We start from the raw sequence: 23,439 nt of genomic DNA, 5'->3' as shown, positions 1-23,439 counted from the left end.
GATAGGCAGAATTGAAAATTTTATTTTGCAACAAGTATCTGTTTCCTGACCTTAATCCGATTCTGGAATTGGAATTAATTTTCAAATCTCAACCACAAAAAATAAATAAATTAGAAAACTAATAAAGAGTACAAGTGTTAGAGGGTTAAGTCAACAAATACATAAAATAGAATTAGAATAGTGAGTTCCAGAGTTAGAGCTTTCTTGAAGATGACTAAGGACTCAGCTGAAGAATTGAGTTGGACAGGTCATTTCACCAGGAGGGAACAGTATTCCTTGGGGGTCTGAGGGGGGTTTGGGGCCCTGGAGAAGTTTTGACATGCCATGAAATGTGTTCCATTTATTTTTCAGCATTTTAAAAACATATTAAAGTCTAAAGTCTGATTACACTGTAAGCATCACAAACTGGACTACAATAATAGCCTATAGCAGCATGAATGTATATATGTGTTTTTGAAAAAAAAAATGTATACATGGTTTGTAAAAATTAATAATAATAATAAATCACTGAAATAAGGCAATAAAACCCATACACACGATTTGTTCACAAGACTTTTGAGAACTGGATGTGGTAGAATTTTACCTAGCCCGTTGATAGGCCAATAAAAAAAAGTATAAGGGGTCAAACTGTATGACACATTAGTCTTTCAAGTATTTAGTAGTGCTACGATGCACTGTCTGGATTTGGACAAGCTGTTTATTTCTGAAAAGTAATTACTGTACTTGAGCGAGGGGGCGGGGTCTGTGACGTAGTTCAGAGCGCTCTTGTGTGTACGTCTGCCTGGACCGTTTTCTACCAATGACAATGTGATGGACAATATGGCGCCGGGAGTAGATTTAGCTTGTGAACCTGTCGTTCTCTAAAAGACTGGCGATCCGACAGGATGAACCTCTGCGCCCAATATTCACGGTGAGTAAAATCCGGAGATTTTTCAGGCTCGAACTGACGACTGAGTCCATGTTCCTATCAATTGAGGCCGAATGTGGTTTATCGGAATGTTGTTCGACTAGCATTGGCTGTCAGTGCTAGAAGCTAGGCTAGTTAGCATGCTAGCTTGTAAATGAGACACGAAACTGAATACAAGAAGAAGTGGCCAACGTTTTTCCCCCAGATATTGCAAAAACGATTGATAGATTGGCGGTCGGGCGAATCGCGATATTTACTCGATGTAACGATGTAATTCGTCTCTACATAGTTAGCTGTTGTGGGAGGGCATGCTAGGTGCTGTGCTATGTTAGCCCGCTTTAGCTACAAACATACCATTGGATGGTCAGAAAAAAATCCAGTTACACATGCTCGCTACATTAGTCACATACGGTTTCGAGTGACTAATCATCTGGAAAATCTGGCTGGAAAAAGTCAAAGCTTCATATGCGGCGCGTCTGTGGTAACGTACACACGTTTACTTTTCCTTTCATTTCAGGCTGAATAATATATAACAGTGATGAGCTGATAGTGAACTCGTGTAATACCTGATTATATAAACAATGTTATGTTATTTTATGTGATTGATAAGCGTGTTTGACCTTGTTTTTGTCTTGTCGCTCGATAGTTTTTTTAGCTGTAGCTCCAGCACGCGTCGATCTGGACAGGTAACGTTGAGATTCAGAACAAAATCAACATATTTCTGAAGAGTTTTCTTTAGACTTTTAGTGGCCTTATCTTTGTGAATGTCTGGTATGCAAGTCATTGTTTTTGCATCTGACATGTTTCAGTAACCTTGAGTTAGTTCAAAATATGTGTGACATGAATCGAGCGAGAGAGTTTGTAAATGAATTTAGTGGCTGGGAATGACAAATTCAGGCCAGCATGTGAACGTGGAAGGTTGTAATCAGTGTGCAGAGTAGAAGTGTTTGTTGTTGAGGAGTCAGTGTTGTGAAGGAATGATGGGGCTGTGATGACAGTCGCACATTTCAGCTCAAAACTGACAGTGAGCTGAAAACATGACTTTAGTACTCTGGTTTTGTACTTGCTGACAAGCTGTATGTTGTTATACTTTAATGTAATCTGAAGCATCATCTAGAGCTCAGATAACAGTATTCAACCTGATTCAGGTGTATGGTTTCATTCTGCTTGTTTTGATGTGACATTTAGTATACATTCCCATATGTATGGTCATAGGCTTTTTGACAACATTAGACAGGTGCTTTTTGAAAATGTTTTCAAGTTCCCCTAAAAAGATTATGCGTGTATTATTTAAAAATTAGGGATGCAATGAAAGCAGACTTGACTATATAAATATAAAAAACATACTGAAGCATTTTTGTCGTCTACAATTTAGAATGCTTGGAATCTTTAGTTTTAATAGACGAATAAGTCAATGTGTGTGCACCCTGTGTGTGATTTGATGATATAGCCTACTTGATAATGTTATCATTACAACAACATTTATTGCAGATAGGGCTGTGTAAAATATTGAATGCCATTACCATGAGCGTATAATCAGAAAAGCTGGTTTTGTGATTAGTAGTAAATCTCCATCACCTGCTTTCAAATGAAGCTGTAATTACTAAAAAGAGCAGTCATTCACTGACAAGCTATGCAGTACTGCGTTCATTATCGGTGATTATGAACGTGATATTGTGTAGCTTGTCAGTGAACTACGGCTCTGTGTAGTAAATGCTGCTCCATCTGTAAGCATGTGATGGAGATATACTTCTAATCACAGAACTGGCTTTACTGGTGAGGTGCCCATTAGATTTTTTACACAGCCCTAATTGCAGACTATACTGTATATAGCCAAAGTCCTTTCAGGCAAGTCGTGCCACTCGGCCGCCATCTTGGCAACTTTGGCAGCTATTTCAGAATAACAAGACCAGCTCCTATCTAAATGAATGGGCAGAGAGTCAGAACTGCACTTTCACTGGCCACTGGGACATAAAAACTACATGTATAGAAACAGCAGTGAAATATGATAAATCGCTGAAAAATGTTGATGACTTTGCCCCAAAATTAGGTTTAAAACGCCTTTTTCCCCACAGGTTATACCTTTACTACGCATGCGCAAGAGTTCCTCAACTGTGCGCATACGTCAGTGGAACCGGGCGATAGGCTTAAATGTTTCCCGGCTTGACTGTTAAAAGCAGATGATTGGCTTTCCAGTGGGAGGGGCGGGACATGTGCACACAACCGCCATCTTTGCCGTTACGGGTTTTCCTTATATAGTTGTATTGAGGATTGAGGAAGTGGCATGTCTCTTATAAACTGTCTCTGATATAGCACACCCCAGACTGCATTGTTAATCAAAAAGTTTCCACGAGAAGTGTGTTTGGAAATTTTAGCTTATGTTCATAATGTGACTGTTATTTCTTAGCTGTATAAATTCCATCTGTTCTTGTAAATTAAGATCGTATTAGGGCTGCACGATATTGGGAAAAAATGAAATTGCGATATTTAATTTTTCTGCGATATATATTGCGATATTTTTTCTTACAAACAAAAATGGGGTGAGCACACTTACATTCTCATTTTAAATGATTTAAACATCGACACCATCGCGTCAATTGATTGTGATGCGGGAGGGAGAGAGAGCAAGACAGCGCTCCTGTTGTTTGAAGATGGCTCGCTCTCTCTCTGTCTCTCTCGCGCACGCTCTCTCTCTCTCTGTCTCTCTCGCGTGCGCTCTCTCTCTCTGTCTCTCTCGCGCGCGCTCTCTCTGTCTCTCTCGCGCGTGCTCTCTGTCTCTCTCGCGCGCGCTCTCTCTGTCTCTCTCGCGCGCGCTCTCTCTGTCTCTCGCGCGCGCTCTCTGTCTCTCTCTCGCGCGCGCTCTCTGTCTCTCTCTGTCTCTCTCGCGCACGCTCTCTCTCTGTCTCTCTCTCTCGCGCGCTCTCTCTCCCTCTCTGTCTCTCTCGCGCGCTCTCTCTCTCTGTGTCTCTCTCGCGCTCTCTCTCTCTCTGCCCTGCCCATCGTGATATCGATGCTTAAACGACACATCGTGCAGCCCTAGATCCTATTGATTTTTTTTTTTTTTTGTAAAATAAAATTTCATGAACATGATGCATCGATCTGATACTGTGTATTTCTGCTGGGCAAAATCTGATATTGTGTGTATACTATTCTTTGTTATTGTTAAGCCCCACGAAAGGCACAAAACCATAAAGTTTTCGAGCACTATATTTTAAGTGTTCTGAAGTTTTCAACTTGTTAAATTCAAGTTGATGTAAACTTGTCTACGCTTTGGCTGTCTGTCATCCTCCATAAAGTGTGTCTCGTGTTCGGTTACTAGTCAAAAATATGGACCGTTCTTCTCTGCTGACCACGCCCCTCTCTTCCAGACTGTAAACTTCAGCCGCCAAACTTGCTAACTAGCACATATTAGGAAAGAAGATTTACAACGATTTATAAAAAAAACATTATACTCCTACGGTAGATGAAGCTGGAACACGAATGATTTGCACGATCATAGATGCATTTAGAAAAAATCGGGGATCAGCGTATTCCCTTCAAAAAGAAAGTAACGTTAAACCTCTGCATTTTCAGCGGCTCAGATGTCGGGATTAAATGATGACTGCTATGTTCATTAATACATCCAACATCTCAATCGCTTAATTGGAGACATTCTTGTCTTCTCCTGCACTGGAGTCGACACAATGGCAGGCTTTTGACAACTCACTCCGGGCAGGTCGAAGGTTAGATGACCTTGTCAATCAACTATTGTGGGAGGGGCCTTTGCAGAACTACGTTAATTCTGACAGAAATCTCAGAACAGCTTGATTTGAGAAAGGGGATTTAAAAAAAAACACAGGGTGGATTTCTATCAATATAGGATGCATGTGTGTACACACTTCCAATACAAATTTATGGTCAAACATCATGTAAAATGAATTTTGCATCCTATGACCCTTTAAAAGAAAAGACTCCATAAGGCCATCCTTAAAAATATTCTTGTTTGCCGTAACCCGACCGACCCTGTCAATTTAGGACCAACTCAATTTATTATTATTTTTTTTTTGCTTTTAGTCCGACCGACTTGCCGATTGTAAATTTGCGTTAAGACCATAATACATCTAAAAAATGCATTAAAACAGCTTGACACCGCTTTAACTTGGCACGAAGTTCTGGAAAAACTGTGCCCAGATCTTTTCCCATCCCTTCTCCCGTCTAGTCTAAAACCGTGTCCGTGTCGACTGTCACTATGTTAGAAAATCTATTGCACGAATCGATTGGACCGAAAATAGGAAATTGATTTTAACGGCCTTCTCTCGGAGCGCGTCTATGGAATTACATTTGTTTCAATAATAATGAACGAAACTTTATAAAACTGAACGTAACTTTTTCAGAAACTATCAAAAATATGCCATTACAAATGAAGAAAAAAACAATGAAAACGAAAAAAGTGAACTCAGTCGCACAAATTTAACAGGCTCTTCAAATATGCTTTTCACACTTTAATGTTTTTCAAAGATTCGTTTTCGCTAATCGTGGATTCTGAATTTATTGCCACAGATTTCGCTTACGTTTCGCAGTTTTTCGTTTGGTGTTTTGACACAAACCTCTCGTGGGTTGCGGGCTTAACAGTGATCTACTCTGATTGGATAGTGAGCTTTTGATGGACGGGTGCTCTCTGTCTGACCGGGAAATACAGACGCCACCCAGTGGCGCGCATATTGGAAAGCTCTCGCGGTGATTAAATCTGGTCTCTAACGCAAAAAATTCTTTTTCATAGTCAAAGTGAAAGACATTTATTTTAAGCTAATACACAGGTTCTACCCTGTAAAGAAGTGTATACAAAGATTTAAATCTGACATTGATCTTTTTGTTCGAGTTCTGAATAAACTGTACACTTATTTTGGTCATGTCACTACACTCATAAACTTTGGGATGATATTGGTGTGTTTGTAAACTGTAATATTTTGCCAGGCTTCTCAGTACATGAAAAACATTATATTTGGGTATTTTGACTCTGACCCCACAAACGAAAATAAGTTTTGTTATTAATTTAAAAAAAATTCCTAAACAAATTTCACATTCACAAATGCAAATTCTCCAAATGTAAACCTGTCTTCTCTGTTTTCCTAAAAGAAATGGAAAACTATTTGAATGTAATCTCAGTGTCTAATAAGAAAGCTATAAGGACTGTTAGGTTTGCTCTGCCTTTGATCTCCTTGTTTAATTTTGTTTAGATTTTGGCCCTCTTTTTATTTAAGGTTTTTTTTTTTTTTGGTGGATATTATGTGATGTATGTTTATACCTTTGTATGTTTTTGTTCTCTGCATTAATAAAAATAGAAAAAGAAAAAAAAGCTCTCGCTGTAATTTGTATTCAACACGTCGAGCCTTGTGTTACTAAATATATAAATAATATTTGACCTTCGATCGTCTCAGTAAAGATGACCTTTCAGGAGACAGAGACACGGAGCGGCATCATCATCATCCTCCTCCGCTTGTCCTTCAAGGCAGCTTGAAGTAAGCTTGTGTTACTGAAGTAACATCGATACAAGTTTTTCATGTTACAGTGTGCTACAGTTTGTTGCGGGTTATTATTGTCATTCAGTAACAAAAGCTTACTTCAAGTTGCCTTGAAGGACAAGTGGAGGAGGAAGATGACGGCGCTCCATGTCTCTCCTGAGAGCTCATCTTTACAGACTGAGATGAAGGTCAGATATTATTTACATATTTAGTAATACAAATCACAATCACGAGAGCTTTCCAATATGCGCGCCACTGGGTGGTGTCTGTACTTTCCGGTCAGAGAGCACCTGTCCATCAAAAGCTCACTATCCAATCACAGTAGATCACTGTTAAGCCCGCCCCCACGAAAGGTTTGTGTCAAAACACCAAACGAAAAACTTGTTTGAGCAAAATATCACTGCACGTTTATTCAAAGCATTAGAATACACGACTGTGAAAAAACAACATATTTAAAATAATTTTTATGAACAATTATTATTAAGTTGCTTAAAGAACTATAAAAAAAACAGAGTCATGTTTACATGCATTGTTAAATAAAAAGGGCGGAAAACCAGTCACACAGAATTTAATTATTTTTCATTTTAAAACATTAGATGCAGTGGGATAGGGAACAAAAACCCAACATAAAGTCTCGAGATATTTTTAGAAAATTAAATACATTAATTTTACATGTCTTTCTAAACATGCGGCTCTCTTGTGCAAGACGCGAGTCCAACGGTGTCCCTCTAGAAAATGCGCGAAATATGCGTTCTGTGTGAATGGCTTGGTTTCAGTTTTGATGTTAACAAGATCTTCTCCACATTGATGTTCTCTTTTTTTTTTTTTTTTTTTTTGTAGTGGCTTTAACTGGATAGGCTAACATAACCTTATAATGCAATGCCACATACATCGTCATCGCCACTGATAAAGATCAAGTATACTTCAGCCGTCCGCACACTGTCTGTCTGCATTATGTCCTTTTCGTCATCCGCGTGCGAGCATTTTTTGAGACCTCGCGGATGGTGCGCGTACACGAGGTGAAAGATGAGACAGCAGATACTGCGTCTCGAGCTCGTCCGCCTTTGAAATTTGTGTAGACACAGCTGTGTGTGCGGCGAGACGGAATGAAACTCTCTCATTTGTAGGTTGCATTGATACCTAGCGTTGGATGCAAGTAAAACAGTACCTCATTTTTTTTTTTCTCACCTGAAATTCATGCAATAAACATGTTTTTGACAGAGATTTAAATTTGTTTGTGGTCTATATAGCCTGCATCAAAATGAGGTTTGCAATTATGTGCCCGAAGGCACGGGTTGAAGACCCAGTCAGTGACGTCACGATATGATAATATGTTTAAATTCATTCCTATGTCATCACCATCACCAAAATGTTCCTTTTTTTTTTACATTGAAACTTTTTAAAAAATAATAAAAAATAGACCGACCTACCGACCCTTAAAAAAAAAAAATTACTGTTACTGCAAACCAAAATATTTTTAAGGATGGCCTAAACTATTGCACATATCGGGCTAATAGGCCTATACTTATACTACGCATTAGGGCTCCACAATATTGGAAAAAAACTCACATTGTGATATTTAGTTTTTCTGTGATCTATTGTGATATGAAAAAAAACAAATCACTAGATGACTTGAATAGCTCTATTTGAATATATATATATATATATATATCATTGATTGGGGTGATATTGTTGTTGAGTAAAATAAACAAATTACAAGCATAGTTAAATAAGTGTATTATTCAGGTACAGAAATTAAATAATCAAATGTAAAATAACACTAGTCTTCACTGTATAAATTAAATATAATAAATCCGTGTTAAAGCTACAAAAGTGATTTTTCTCAGTTTTGTTGTTTGATTAACATTCATAACACAGAAAGCCTCAAGAACATTAAACTGCTGCTGCATTTTATATAGGACAAGCGGACAAAGTTAAAATGATTTGCAAAGGTTGCTTTGCCGTGTCCAGTGTTGCTGTGGTGGCACGGGGTGGCTGTTGCGTCCGGTGTAGACGCGTGTCTGTGTGTTCAAAGGAAATAATCAGTATAAATATAATGATCAGTATAAACATCGCACATCGCGATATCAATGCTGAAACAATATATCGTGTAGCCCTACTATGCAACAATATCTCTTCCCTTGTGCTTTGAACTTTTCTATGCCGAGTGCTGTGACTCCGTGTTGCCTTAAGCGCATGATTCTACTCACCGGATGCACATAGAGATCCAGTAAGCTAGTTTATAATGATATATTTATTTGTACAACAAAACAAAAACTGTACAAAAATAATAGTATTTCTGTCATAGATTATGATGATATACTCATTTATTTTTCATTAAAATCAAGTTGTATTTAGCAGATTGTGTTTAACACACATAAGAGTGATGATCAGGTCAACACACAGAAGTATAGAAATTCTACATTGATTTAAAAAAAACTGTGCTGGTATTGGCAGATACTCAGAATTTTCAGTATTCTTAAAAAAAATGGTATTGTTGCATCCATAATGAAAATATAAAACTTTAAACAATACATTCTAAATAATTTTGAAAATGTTGGCAGGGCAAATAAATATAACCCTGGCACAAAACATCTCAAAGCTGAATGAATAAGCTTTCCATTGATGTATGGTTTATTAGGATAGGACAATATTTGGCTGAGATGCAACTATTTGAAAATCTAGAATCTGATCTAAATCTAAATATTGAGAAAATTGCCTTTAAAGTTGTCCAAATGAAGTCCTTAGCAATGCATGTTACTAATCAAAAATTAAGTTTTGATAGATTTACGGTTGGAAATGTACAGAATATCTTCATGGAACATGATCTTTACTTATTATCATATTAATATAAGATAAATCATTAATTTTGAATCATACAGTGTATTGTTGGCTGTTGCTACAAATACACCCATGTGACTTATGACTGGTTTTGTGGTCCAGGGTCACAAATATGTAAACCATTGTCAGACTTTTTGCTGAATTTTTGTAAAAAAAAAAAAAAAAACCCTGAAATGTAATTATGTAATGTAATCATACATATTGACCACTAAAATACCTGACAAGATATTATGATTGCCAATATTTTTTGTTAATTAAACCAATGGCATTAAATTTGCTCTGTGTCATCACTCATCACTTGACCGATGTGCTTGACCAATAAAAAAATAGTTAAAAAATTCTCTAGTTTGAGAATATATAAGAATGAAGCCTCTGAACTGCGATGCTGTATTGGTCTTTCCAGAAATGTGTTCACCAGACCTTGTCCAATGATTCTCTCTTCAATCAACTCCTCATTAACATATTCATTTCTTGTTTTGAGCAGGCAGGCAGAGGCCCTGAAGGCTGACATGACAGGTATGTGCTAGTTTAGGCCATTTTATTAGGACTTTAAACATTTGTCAGTGTCTTTTAGTCTCTAAGCATGGTGTTTTGAAGTGTTTATCTAATGTGTCATCTTTAAAATATTAATATTATAGCTGCATTGGAGTCTTCTGCTGTATTTTGTATTTGTCATCTTATCCCTGTCACTCTGGTAACCATGGCATTGAATGTGGTTTCTAAGACGTGCAGATCTTTCTCCAAATGAACAGAAAGGCGCTGTTAGACACAGTTATTATACAGTGCGGCTGCAGCATTAGCTGTTTAACATGTTCCACTCCTCGTGTCATGCAGATTCAAAGCTTGGTGCCGCGGAGGTCTGGACATCACGGCAGGCTCTTCAGGACTTGTACCAGAAAATGCTGGTTACGGACCTGGAGTACGCCCTGGACAAGAAAGTGGAACAAGATCTGTAAGAATACCTGTAACAATTCTGTGGATAGCTGACATGCATCTGATATTGAAAATATCTGGTTGACACTGATCTCGCTTTTGTTTCAGCTGGAACCATGCTTTTAAGAATCAAATAACCACACTACAGAGTCAAGCTAAGAACCGGGCCAACCCCAATCGAAGTGAAGTACAGGCCAATCTCTCCCTGTTTCTTGAGGCAGCTAGTGGATTCTACACACAAGTAAGCTTCATTATTGTACAGTGCTCATTGTTAAGCAGATTGTGGCTGAAACAACCACAGACAAGCTTGATGTCATATGACCAATTGTTATGCCAGTCTGCTGTTCTTTGTTGAGGTAGGGCCTATGAAATCGGTTTTATTTTTCCACAAATTCCTTTTTTGTTTTTTTCATTAATTTTTGGATTCAGTATTTAATGGTTAGTTAAACAGCAGATTCTGTTTTAATCAAAAAGCATGTCTAGCTTATTGAAATCATGAAACGTACAATATTAAACCGGTTTACGAGCTTCAGTATGTGAGTAGTAAATGAAACCGCACACATTCTGTACCACCTTTGGAGGGCAGAGGTGTAGTGCCTTTTATAAATATATATTTAAAAAATCTATTTTTGGGATTCTCAGCTGTTGCAGGAGTTGTGCACGGTATTTAATGTGGACTTACCTTGCCGTGTGAAATCATCTCAGCTTGGCATCATCAGCAATAAACAGAGCAGCACCAGCGCCATAGTGAAGCCCCAACCCAGCTCCTGTTCCTACATCTGCCAGCACTGTCTTGTTCATCTTGGAGATATTGGTAAGCTCACTCAGGACATATTGCTTGCTTTTTTGTAGCTAGATTGTGAAGAACACCAGCAGACCGTTTTGCTGCTTATATGAATAAGAAATATTTAGAAACATAGAAATTGATAATAGTGCAATGCATGGGAGGGTTTAATTGGTTGTGGTTTATTTTTCGCAATCCACAGCACGTTATCGGAATCAAACCAGCCAGGCTGAGTCGTACTATAGACATGCAGCTCAACTTGTTCCCTCAAATGGTTGGTATCTGTTTGTTTTCACCTTCTCAAGCACACTACTGACATTTGACACTTTTGAATTAAAAAATCAAATCTTCCCTCTCTGCTTTCAGGTCAACCTTACAATCAACTGGCCATCCTGGCTTCCTCCAAAGGAGACCACCTCACAACAATCTTCTACTACTGCAGGAGCATTGCTGTCAAATTCCCCTTTCCTGCTGCCTCCACCAACCTACAGAAAGCTCTTTCCAAGGCCCTTGAGAGGTCTGAATATTTACAATCATAAGATCCTAATTCTTTGCTCACATTATCATATGTAAATATGAAAGCAGTGCTTAATTCTCCTGTGTCTCTTTAACCCACAGCCGTGATGAGGTCAAAACAAAATGGAGCGTGTCTGATTTTATTAAGGCCTTCATCAAGTTCCACGGCCATGTTTATCTCTGCAAAAGCTTGGATAAGTTGAACACCCTGAGAGAGAAATTAGAGGAGCAGTTCCAGGTAAGTCCGAAACCACCAGCTGCAGCACTTGATGTCATTTTTCCCCATTAACTTAAGGTGGCAGTTATTTCGACAGATTTCTGTTTCATTAGTTTTTCTTAGTTTGAATTTGCATTCTCATTATTCTTACTAATTCGCTCCACAGAGGCTGATTCTGCAGAAAGCCTTCAGCTCCCAGCAGCTGGTCCACATCACAGTGATAAACCTGTTTGAACTGCACCACCTCCGAGACTTGAGCAATGAGGCAGATGAGCACAGCTACAGCTCAGACGAGCAGATCAGCTGGATCCAGCTCCTTGGCCTCTTTAGTATGTCATTGTTATCATGCTGCATCAAACAGTTCATATTATAATCAATGTTGAAAACAGTTGCGCTGCTTAATATTGTTGTGTAAACTTTGATGCAGTTTGTTCAAAACAAGCATTTATTTTAAATATAAATCTTAATGACAAGTTCGAACTGCAGCCTTAAAACTGATTTGAGACTACTGAAGAAAATTAAAATTATGATCTTATTTTGTAAAATTTGTAAAATGCTGTGATAGATCCTCCAAATAAAACATGTTACCCTAGTTGGTGCAATGTTGTAATGTAACGGTCTTTTTCTAGTGTCTTTTCTGGGAGTGATGCTAAGCCGAGCTTTACTCAATAAAAACCGAGAGGAGATCATGGGAGAGTGCCCTCTTCCTGCCATAAAAGTGTCTCTGGATTGGCTGAGGCTTCGACCGAGTGTGTTTAATGAAAGTGCCATTGACAAGCGACAGTAGTAAGAAAGGCTTTCTCTTTTCCTTCATAACGCTATTTGTATATGTAGGTTTCATTTCAGTTTCAAAACTGAAGTTAGTTGATTTAGCATTTTAATATGTTTGCGTTTGATGGGGAACTTGGGGTAGTTTCTTAAAATTTAATCCACAATTTGGATAATCCCAGCAACTACCCACAATCCATTACATGGCATGTCTGTTTTTGACTTTTAAAATGGTTCTGCCTGAGCCAAGATTTTGAGGTATTTGTTAAAATGACAAATCTTTGGCATCTCACAGCATCTGGCCATGGCTGGTGTCCATTCTGAACAGCTTTCAGCCAAAGGAGGAGGATGTGTCAGATTTGTCAGGTAGCGAGCACTGCATCACATGCTTTTTGCTCATGAACGTTTCTTTTCTTTTACTTCATGGTCATGATTGTTTGTTTTACAGTGATTCCACTGCCGGAGGAGTTTGAATTGCAAGGATTTCTGGCCCTTCGGCCTGCTCTGCGGTAATTCTTCAAGATTGATTGTGACTGTTCTTGTTTAAACTTCTTATTACACACACATGACTATTTTAGCTGTATATGTTCTCTGAAGGCTGTTATTCATTGATTTCAGAATGCTAGACTTCTCTAAAGGGCATCAGGGTGTTGTGATTGGCAAACAGAGCTTGTTAATTCATGCCCGACACCAGAGACTCATCAGCATGGGCAAGTGGGTGGCTGGCAACCAACCACAGTGAGTCGTTCTTTCATTTTCATTTCATTCTTTCTTGGACTTTCTTGGACTTTCCTAAAGTCTGTCACCTGTATAATTACTCCCACTTGTAAAATATGCTTTAAAAAGTAAATCATTTATAATTGTTCTACTTACTCTTTTTTTTTTTTTTTTTCTTTGTTCTTTTGGTGTCTTTGCTTTGCTTTTTTTTTGCTTTAATATGATGCTTTTACTATTCTTGACAACTTTTTCTGTAATGTTAATTTTTCTTTTCTGGCTTTGTGTTTGGTTTTCTTATTTTTCTTTTCTTAGCTTATCACACCTATTTGAATTTTTTTTCATCAGGTTTTGGTGTACAAAAACTTAATTTTTACTTTTGGCACCAACAGATTGATCCAGTGTCGCATAAGTGATGGCCTTCTGCTCTTCATCACTGATATCCCGGAGGTGGTGGTGGAAGAGCCACTGGAAAAAGACACACCTGTCCTCCAGGAGTCATCTAATGGTGAGCTGACGCCTAACGACAGCACACAGGGCCTGAAGTCGGTCCTCTCGGCCGGAAAGAACCAGAACAGTGGGCTGGATGGCAGTGAGAGACCTGTGGTCACCTTCAAAGAGAACATCAAACCTCGAGAGCAGAGTAGAGAACCGAACCGGAACCAGCACCAGAGGGATGCAGGGAAGGACAGAGCTGGATTTAATAAAGGAAATGGAATACAAGGGAAGAACGAACAGAAGAAAGAGGGCAAGAGAAAGAGCGAGGTGAAGAAAAACAGTCTTGATAAAACAGCGGATGCTGGGAAACAGGTGAGACTTGAAAAAGAAACGTTTTTTTTTTTTACACATTGCAAAAGAAACGTTTTTTTTTTTTACACATTTTTTCAAATGTGTAAACTCCTCTTTGATTTGCTGCAAGGTGAAGACTCAGACAGAGATGAGGAAGACGCCAGTGTCTGAGGCGAGGAAGACTCCAGTCACACAGACTCAAACCACATGCTCTTCACAGTTTATCCCAATCCACCACCCAGGAGCTTTCCCCCCTCTGCCCAGCAGACCAGGTACCCCCAGACACTTTTCTACATGCCATACCTGAACATTACTAACACGTGTGCCGTTCAGTCAGTGCTCACTTCCTCTTTTTTTTTTTTTTTTTTTTTTTTTTTTTTTTTTTTTTGTGCTTTTCCTCCTTCAGGTTTCCCCCCGCCAGCATACGTGATCCCTCCTCCTGTGGCGTTCTCCATGAGCCCGGGATTTACCTTCCCCACAGGTGTATCCGTACCTGCACCCTTCCTCCAGACTGCTTCCCACCCTCAATCTGCCAATCCAGTGCAGACCGGGAAACCCTCACACATTCCCTACAGCCAGCAGAGACCCTCTGGCCCTGGAGCCCTAAACCAAGGCCCTCCACAGCCTCAGCAGACACAGCCATCCCAACAGGCCTTGCAACAATCTGTACAGCTTCAAGTACAGCAACAACAACAACAACAGCAGCAGCAGTCACCCACAAAACAGAGCTCTCAGCTTGGTAAAAGTCCGCCACATCATCATGGCATGCAACAGGTAATGTGACTCCTTTATTTTAATCAAGGTGTATTAAACGAATAAAGTAACCATGCCATTTTTGTTTTGGCTTATTATGCCCAATGAGGCTCTTGTGGTGCTGAGGTTCAGTCCGATTACCATGGAGACTACTTCGAAACTTGGATGTTGCTGACCTCGCTATTTTCTCCATTTTTATTTTGTCCTTGCAGTCTTACATGCAGGTGGCTGAACAGCCTGGTCAAATGTGGAACCAGCACCAAACTCAGCCCACCATGCAGAAGATGCCCATGCAGATGCCAGTCAAACAGCCTTTCTTCATGCCCACCCAAGACCCAATGAAACTATTTGAACAACACCCCATGAGCATGCAGCCCCCTCAGCCCAGCATGGACAAGAAGATGAAGTTTCCGGAGGTCAAAATGCTCTATTGGGAGCCTTCTTACCACATGGGAGGAGAGGGCAGGAGTGGAATGGGGGACAGAATGGCCAAACGTCAGCCTGGAGTCTTCTGCCCTGACCAGGAGAACATGCCCAGAGGCCCTCCATACGAAGTTAGCATTCTTTGTCTTCTCTGTTTAGACAGTTGTAGTATGTTTAAAAAAATTAAGAAATGAGTGTCAGGCTTAATATAATGTAATTATCGCATACTATCATGCTACTCTCTATTTAGTATGCATAGAAAATGTGAAATAACAATAGAAACATTAATATTTAGTAAATATTTTTGTAAATATTCATTCATTGCATGAACTACCATTCAAAAGTATAAGGACTGTGTGTGTGTGTGTGTGTGTGTGTGTGTGTGTGTGTGTGTGTGTGTGTGTGTGTGTGTGTGTGTGTATATATATATATATATATATATATATATATATATATATATATATATATATATATATATATATATATATATATATGTATGTATGTTTTTGAAAAAAGTCCCTCATGGTCTCCAAGGCTGCAATTATTTGATCAATACAGTAAAAACACTGATATTGTGAAAACGGAAGTAGTAACAGATAATTTCTTCAGTGTTGTGATGCAGATCCACGTCTGAGTGTAACGGATCATCAGAAAAGACAAAGTGTAGGCTGGGAACTTGGTTCTATGAACTTTATTTCAGACCGCCAGATGTTAAGACATTTTAAACAAATTTAGATTTAAAATATTTTATTACTTTCATCATTCATGAATTAAAAACATACAACATGAGTTCAAGCATGCATACAGTTCATAAATATATTACATTTTATTTCATAATGTTCATATTATTTATTAATAGTGTACTGCTTGGTGCAGTGATCTCTTAAGCAGTAAGCAAGCATTCCTTTCCTAACAGTCCTTATTCTCAGTCAATTCCTTGCACTTGCTTTTGGTTCCTCCAGGCTTAACGTCTGTACATCTGTTATGACTGATTATTATGGGTTTTTCCGGAATAAGCTTGGTATCATTTGCAGCCATGTTTGGTTTTATTGATACTTGATCTCAGCTGTTGTTGAGATGCGCATGCTTTCTAATTTTTCATCTCTTCTTTCACGTTGCCACCTTTAACTGCCGTGAAGTATTTTGTTATGTGCTGTTTGAAACACTTATTTCATTTGAGTTGAGACACACTTATTTCATACAGATGTCAGGTTGAGAATCGCACTGATCTTCAAAGGCTGCTGTATTTTTCTCAGATAGCTTTGACAGGCCGCTTCCTATTTTCTTACATCCTGTTTCTCACATCCCTTTTTCCTCTCTCTCTTTCTCTCTTTCTTTCTCTCTCTTTCTCTCTTTCTTTCTCTCTCTTTCTCTCTCTCTCCCTCTCTCTCTCTCTCCTTCTTTCCCCTTTGTGCCTCGTCTCTCACTAGGACAACAAGAGCTCCCCTCTTCTGCCCCCAGACCTGTTAAAGACTCTGGCGGACTTTGAGGAGGAGGAGGAATTGCTTTTTACTAAACCTCATGATTTCTACCAGGCCTTGGCTGGCCCTCTTAATTCTGCTCCTGGAAGGAACATGTTTGTATGTAGTTCTCCTCCTATCATGTTGTAAGGCGGGAGTGAATATTGAGATTTCATAAAGGCTTCTGTGGATAAATAAAAAAATCTGGTTCCTGTGTACAGTACCAGTTAATAGGACATACCTACTCAATAATTATTACCATTTTCCACATATGAGAATAAGCATTTAAGAAAAGTCATTGAAACTAAGATCAAGACATGTATGGGATAATTGAGCTGCATCCTGGGATATTTTTTAAGCCATATTGAAAGAGGTTGTTCATATTCAAATTATTAACATGGTATTTTTTGTCTATTAAAATGATTTAATAAGATAGTTAAAGTCAGATTCATTCTAATGTGTCCAATGCTGGACGTGTACTGTGTGTACTGTATCTTATATTTCTTATAATAATTTTTGGCTTTCGTGAATTATAGTTTTTCAGAGTGCTGTGGTCTGCTAGAAATGTCTGAGATGTTTGAACTTGCATGTCCATTGCAGAGTTCTCATCTTTTGTGCATCTCTTCTTCTGTAGTTGCCAAATCAGTCACGACTAGACAGTGGAGCTGATGTGATTGGCCAGTCCTCTCTTCTCCCCCGATTTTCCATTCAGGTAAAGCTGCTTTACTCTTTCTCAAACAAACATTTTAGTCCTCACTTGCATTATAGATCAAGAGTCACCAGGTGGCAGTGTTTTCATTCAAAACATAACCAGATTTGGTGTTTGCTGGGCTGGAAGTTGCTCTATTTTTACTTTCCTGTCATGCTTTGACTAGTAATGAAAATAAAATATATTCATTTTTATTTCTGAACTTACTGGTAAACTCATTATGACGTAAAATAACCAAGTTAGAATCTGTCCATTCTCAATCATTCTCCACTTTTTCTATCCGCTCAACACTATATCTATCAATAGTAGTGGCAAAAAGGCCAATAAAATATAGTACTAAAAAAAGCCTAAATTGTATGTGGATACAGGAGAGCTCCTACCAGAACAACAGCATTTTTAGCGAGGCCTATGGTAAAAATATGGCTCCTGCATCTAAGCATGATGTACCCATGATGCACCAGGAGCCTTCACTCTACTCCCTGTTTGAAGGAACTCCATGGTCCCCCTCCCTTCCTGCCAGCTCAGGTACCATATTGTGATTTTGATCACATCACATTTGATTTTACAGATATCATATAATGATGACTTTGTTCATAGCTATTATTTTAGATTGTGCTGAAGTCAACTACCAGCATCAATTTGTCAATAATCAGTTCCTATCTTTTGTTATAGATCACTCTACACCAGCCAGTCAATCCCCTCACTCTTCTAACCCAAGCAGTCTGCCTTCATCCCCACCCACCCACAGCCACAGCTCCCTACCCATCTCCAACTTCGGCCCTATCGGGACGCCTGACAGCAGAGACCGCCGAGGAAACGATCGCTGGAAGACTGATAAGTCTGGTAATGCTGGTAGTTCCCATACTGTGTCTCTTCTAGTGCTCAGGTTTTATTATTAGCACTGGCTGATCAGTTTTTCAAGCATCAGGCTGCACTGTTGGTTATGGTGCTTACTTTCTTTATATTCATACTTCTCTATCTTTAAAAATGGAAGGATTACTGAATCGAGAATTTGCTAAAGTACAAGTCTGTTTTTTTTTTTTTTTTATTGATTGATTTTTAATTTATTGTTGGTATGACTGTCTTCAGGTGTGAGCGGCTTTGGGTTGGACTACCTGCAGTCTGCCTCGTCCTCCTCTGTACCAGATACCAACAGCTGGCACCAGGGGGCACAAACCAGCAGCTGGGCGGCCCAGGACATGCCAATGGAGGACTCCTCTACGGTCCTCCTTGACAGTTTCAAGGTAGCACGGAATATTCTTTTCAGTATTGTAGTGTTGTACAATTTTCTACTTTCTGCCATCGTTCTAACCTGCAGATGTGCAAAAACATGTATATTGCTGTTTTTCCTTCAGTCTCCACATTCCTTTTCTTCTACCCCTCTTTCTGTAGTCAATCTGGTCGAGCTCTATGATGCAACCCGGTCCGTCTGCTCTGGAGCAGCTCCTGATGCAGCAGAAACAGAAGCAGCAGCGCGGCCACGGCAACATGAATCCGCCACACTGAGAGTCCACGGGTAGACACACTTGTGTGAAACATGATTCAACCGAAGAGGTGAAACACCACAAGCTCCAATCGGAAATTTCCGGCATTACCTGCGCGTGGAGGCTGGAGACGGCGAACGATGTGATGCGGCAGGCTCAAAACGAACCGCTCGCCTGACCGTCGAGGGACGTGCAGCCCACTCCTCTCCTCTATCTCTCTCACTCACTCTGTCTGTCTCTCTCCCTGTGAGAGCGTGCAAGCACCTGACCTGTCACGCTGCTCAGCACGTAGCCGCTGCAGAACACTGACTCTGAGGGGGACAAACTTTCTCTGATTGCCACCTTGCTTCCTCTAGGGGTCAAAGGTCATTCTCCTGTCTCATCTGGACTTAAGACTCTGGACTAGACACCCTTATGCCACCTGCTTAAATCGCTCTGTGTGACCGGCACGCCACACGTTAAGGAGTTAAGGGTGCGTGCGTGTCAGAAAGGGATGTTTATTGACAGCAGACGTGGTGTTACGAGGGACAAAAAAAGAAAGGAGGACTGGTTTTGTGTTTTATTCCAAGTCTGAATTCATTTTCTCAGAGGGATTCCAGTCGCTGTGTTCAGCATTAAAAAAAATGTAAAAAATTCTATGAATGAAGGATAATGCAGACGGCGTGAACGTAATCGGATATTAGGACTTAGATTGACACAGGCATGGATCATGGTGTTGTCATGTACAGTCTGTTGATTTGTAAGAAGAGTTTGCAGAACGGGACAGGGAACGTCTCTAAAGTTCGCACCATTATGAAGTTTATAGCGACATTAAACTCGATCAGCATCAAGCAGAGTTGGGGGTTAGACTATAGATGTAGGATGTAGTATCATTAGCTGCGATAGAGACTGCAATTATTAACAATACTGTATTTTGTGACTTGTTCTGTAGCAGTTTTAGCTCTCTGAAATATTATTCCGTAAATATGTTCAATAGTTTACTGCTGACGGGGAGTTCATTCAATATAAATGTGTGCCTCCCTCCTCTCCTCATTTCTTTATTCCCTAGCTTAAATACATAACGGCTTCTTTAGTTCATGTTCAGCCTTTTTATTAATCGTTTTATCAGCTCTCTTTGTGCCTGCTCTGTGTTTTCTCTCTTCCTTTTGTTGTTCTTTCTTTATTTTTGTTATAAGGAATTGTTAGCATCGCGATCACGGTCGGCACTGTTGGAATGAGGCGAACAGGTATAGCTGTGGCGCTGTTAGCTCGGGACACAAACCGAGGAAGCCCGTTTTCCCACAGCAATCTCACAGCCATTGAATTGTTCTCCTTTCAGGTACAATCTCCACAGCCACTGTTAAAACCACAGAATAATGTACTTCCGAAAGGTCACTTCCTCTCCCATTGCACTTAGCACTAAAAAGTCGTCTCTGAGGAAGAGCATCGAGCCTGATTACTGCTTCGTTCTGAAATCTTGTAACGTATATCATCGGTTGCCTCGGGTTAGCATCACATGGCCGTGATTCTCAAGCTAGAAAATGGTCAGGTCATCGTAGCCACCCTGACCCTGATTTCTTCGATATTAAAAGCAAATATTGTTTTGAAAACTTAACCGTTCTCTTTTCAGTAGAGGATATAGCACTGAGTAGGCCTTCGAGAAGTTTTGTGGTTGCCACTGTTTGGTAGAGATGTTCTGGGGCCAGGGGTTTGTGTTGGATAGGCCGAAATATCAATAAAGTGTTCACGGTGGTTATTTCTTCCTGGTTATGTAAGATGGTTTTTGTTCGGCGAAGGTTATATGAAAGACTACTCTCTTGTATGATGAGAATAAAGCGTGTTTTTATTTTTGAGTAGAGAACATTTTATTAAAGACTAACTTTAAATGATGTGTCTATTTGCCGTGTGTTTGTGCTTCTCTTGTTGCATTTAAAATTGTATTAAAAATAGAGAAATAAAGAACTTAATGGAACCTTTAGAGTTAGGTCAAAATATCAATTGCAGAAGAAAAACAAGTTTTCAGTGGGAGCTGCGTGCCCCATTTTGTCCAACTTTTGTTTTCCTTTTCGAATCGTTCAGCAAGGAGTTTCAGAATCTGTGGATGCCTAACATTTTTATTTTGGATGGACTTGTGGTGCACAGTCTTGTGTGAGTGTGCTTTTTTCCGATACCCTGCATTGTAAATGTGGATTTTTCCCTGCTGTCCAGTATCCATCTTTTAACTGTGGCTTCTGTAGTGATGTACATTACAATGCTGATCACAGGACAACAGACTTGCACCTCTGGGCCATAATATAACATTCCAATAGTAAAGCTAAAAGAAAATATAACAGCCAGTTTTTACATTCAATTTAGCACTAAGCAAGTTTGTCCCAACCCTAAATTCTAGTCTCCCACTGATTCTGCATGAAATCCATCTTTCAGAATGCCTTGTATTTTGGATGAGGGAGATATCCAGTCAAGTTTTGTTTTGTTTTTTTAGAGGATTTTGTCAGGGAATAGATGGGGGTGAGGATATCTCCTTCTATAATGGGCTTGATTTACTGTGTTCTTGTCTCTATTGACACTTGTAAACGCTGGAATCAGCTATGCCTTTAATAAAATAAACCATGTCCTCATATGCAGATTTGAGTCTCTTGTACATTACACTTTTTCATTCTACCTTTCAGTTTTTTCTGATGTGAATCATGGACACTGATGACTGGTTGTGCAGCACGATTACAAAGTCATGCATTTAAACAGCTGGCGTTATGCCTTGAGACTATATCCTTTGCTGAAGCTGTTAAATGTTCAGTACTATTAAGATTATGCATTGATCGTTGCTTCATTTCTGACCTCTGTAAGAAAATCAGTCAGTGCACATCGGTTTTTATGGTGCATTCTGGATTACTAGCATGACTTTGAGAATGCAACAGCCATAGAAATGCTTTACTGTGTACATTAATTCTTATAGATAGCTTATTGGGACTTGATAACCTTTAATATTTAGACATTGTTTTATTTTAATACATATTGAATCGAAACAAATTGGTAATCAAATAAAATCGAAAGCTTTTGAATGAGAATCTAATCGAATCGTGAAATGTCAAAACCCAGCCCTAGTAATACATTTTTTTTTACAGTGTTAGTTTTAAATATAATAATGTAATTTATTTTGGTAAAAAAAATATATATATTCCGTATTTTTCCTTTCTTTGTTCACAATACATTAATGTTGATTTATACAACCAACTTGAAATGTGTGTGGAAATTAACATTAATGTATATGCTGTATGATTCCTTATCCACATTAATTTATATTAATAAATGCTACTAACTATTACCATAAATATATACTATAAATATTAATAAATTCCTTCCACATTAATTTATATAAATAAATGCTGTAAAAATATTAATTGTTTGACAACTGATTTAGTTCATGTAGAAAAATGGAACCCTGTTTTGTCAGCGTTAGCATTTATTTTTAAATTACTACAAATTTGAGTTGGTGCAAAATTGGCATACTTGAGGGGGAAATTGGGTTTACTGTAAATCACAGAGGAATGAACTGTGAGCTTAATGCTGTCTAGAAATGGAAGGGGATGGGGTTTTTCTTCGAACATCTCTCAGCTTCTCACCCACTTCCTGACAGGAAACCAAAGTGGTTGAAGATCTGCTAACCACACACGCCAGCTGCCTTATCATCTCACTCCTTAATGCAAACTCTATTGAACCGTTTTTGCCAAAGAGTATTTCAGTGTGTACTTGGGAGCACGTTGAGTCAATCTTTGATGAGCCCCTACAAAAACTCAAGTCATTTGATTTCAGAATGCATGTCTGTTTCCTATCTTGTTAGCTTCAGTTTGACCAGACCCTTATTCATGGCTTGACAGCCCTTAAAACACTACCGTAACTCACACATTGTAAAATTGCATGATTATATATATAAATTGAAATAATCATATTTATTCTAAAGCAACAATCAGAGTCAGATTTTTTCTTTGAATTTGAAACTGTTACTTTTAACTTTTTATCATTTATACAGTATCTCTAAATTGCAGTGGTTTTCCAAACTGTCCTGGAGCACTCCATCACTGTCTCCCTCATCTGCACAACCGATTCAAGTTGTCAGCCCATTAGTAGACTTTAAGGACTGAAGTGGGTCAGAAAAGGTTATGAGTTGTGATAAAATACGATGTGTGTCAGATCTGCATCATGTTTAGCATCAGCAGCTTTTAAAGGAGCCAAAATAACCTAATAACCCAGCTGCTGTGATGTCTATTAATCAAAGAACAAAGGAAGAAAATAGAAAAGCTTTTAGGATCAATTGATTCAATTTCTATATATTTTCTACTTGCTGAGGGGGACAAAATATGACATTTATTTTAAGGGGTTTATTAGGAATATTATTTTAAGTTCACTCAAATTTTTAAAAGTCTTTTTTTTATATAAACTGATAGCTCTCAGTTGTACTGCAATATTGAATGGTTATTGTCAATTGTTAAATGTTAGGGGAAAAAATAATTTCATTGGGGCATCAGTGATACTCACGTTCAATCATAAAAAAGATGCCACTAAAATATACTGTCTTTGTTTTTTTTCTAGATTAAGTTGAAGATTGAATGTGCCATTATTGCAATATAAAAGTATTTTTTTAAACTTTAATGCTAGGTGGGATT

The 23,439-nt window shown here is 38.8% G+C and overlaps 1 protein-coding gene across 3 annotated transcripts; it reads left to right on the top strand.

Annotated features, from left to right (window-relative positions):
• Positions 1–759: 759 nt before the first annotated feature.
• LOC132096336 (nonsense-mediated mRNA decay factor SMG7-like) lies at positions 760–21,396 on the top strand. Of its 3 annotated transcripts, none has more exons than XM_059501623.1 (23): positions 760–910; positions 9,734–9,765; positions 10,084–10,201; positions 10,291–10,423; positions 10,825–10,996; positions 11,169–11,240; positions 11,333–11,483; positions 11,585–11,720; positions 11,866–12,028; positions 12,329–12,485; positions 12,763–12,833; positions 12,916–12,976; positions 13,086–13,205; positions 13,574–13,991; positions 14,107–14,242; positions 14,377–14,744; positions 14,936–15,277; positions 16,577–16,726; positions 17,241–17,318; positions 17,684–17,840; positions 17,988–18,158; positions 18,405–18,559; positions 18,708–21,396. In XM_059501623.1, exons 1-23 carry the CDS (start codon positions 885–887, stop codon positions 18,819–18,821), a joined length of 3,501 nt encoding a protein of 1,166 aa, XP_059357606.1. In that variant the 5' UTR covers positions 760–884; the 3' UTR covers positions 18,822–21,396. The 3 variants fall into 3 exon arrangements, with proteins under 3 accessions (XP_059357606.1, XP_059357605.1, XP_059357607.1); XM_059501622.1 differs by having other exon boundaries at positions 14,101–14,242; XM_059501624.1 differs by lacking the exon at positions 16,577–16,726 and having other exon boundaries at positions 761–910; positions 14,101–14,242.
• Positions 21,397–23,439: the final 2,043 nt, after the last annotated feature.

The sequence above is a fragment of the Carassius carassius genome, chromosome 20 (genome assembly GCF_963082965.1).
Source record: "Carassius carassius chromosome 20, fCarCar2.1, whole genome shotgun sequence".
In the NCBI taxonomy this organism is placed as follows: domain Eukaryota; kingdom Metazoa; phylum Chordata; class Actinopteri; order Cypriniformes; family Cyprinidae; genus Carassius; species Carassius carassius.
The sequence above is the reverse complement of the archived record's forward strand: the minus strand, read 5'-3'. Positions and strand labels throughout refer to the sequence as shown.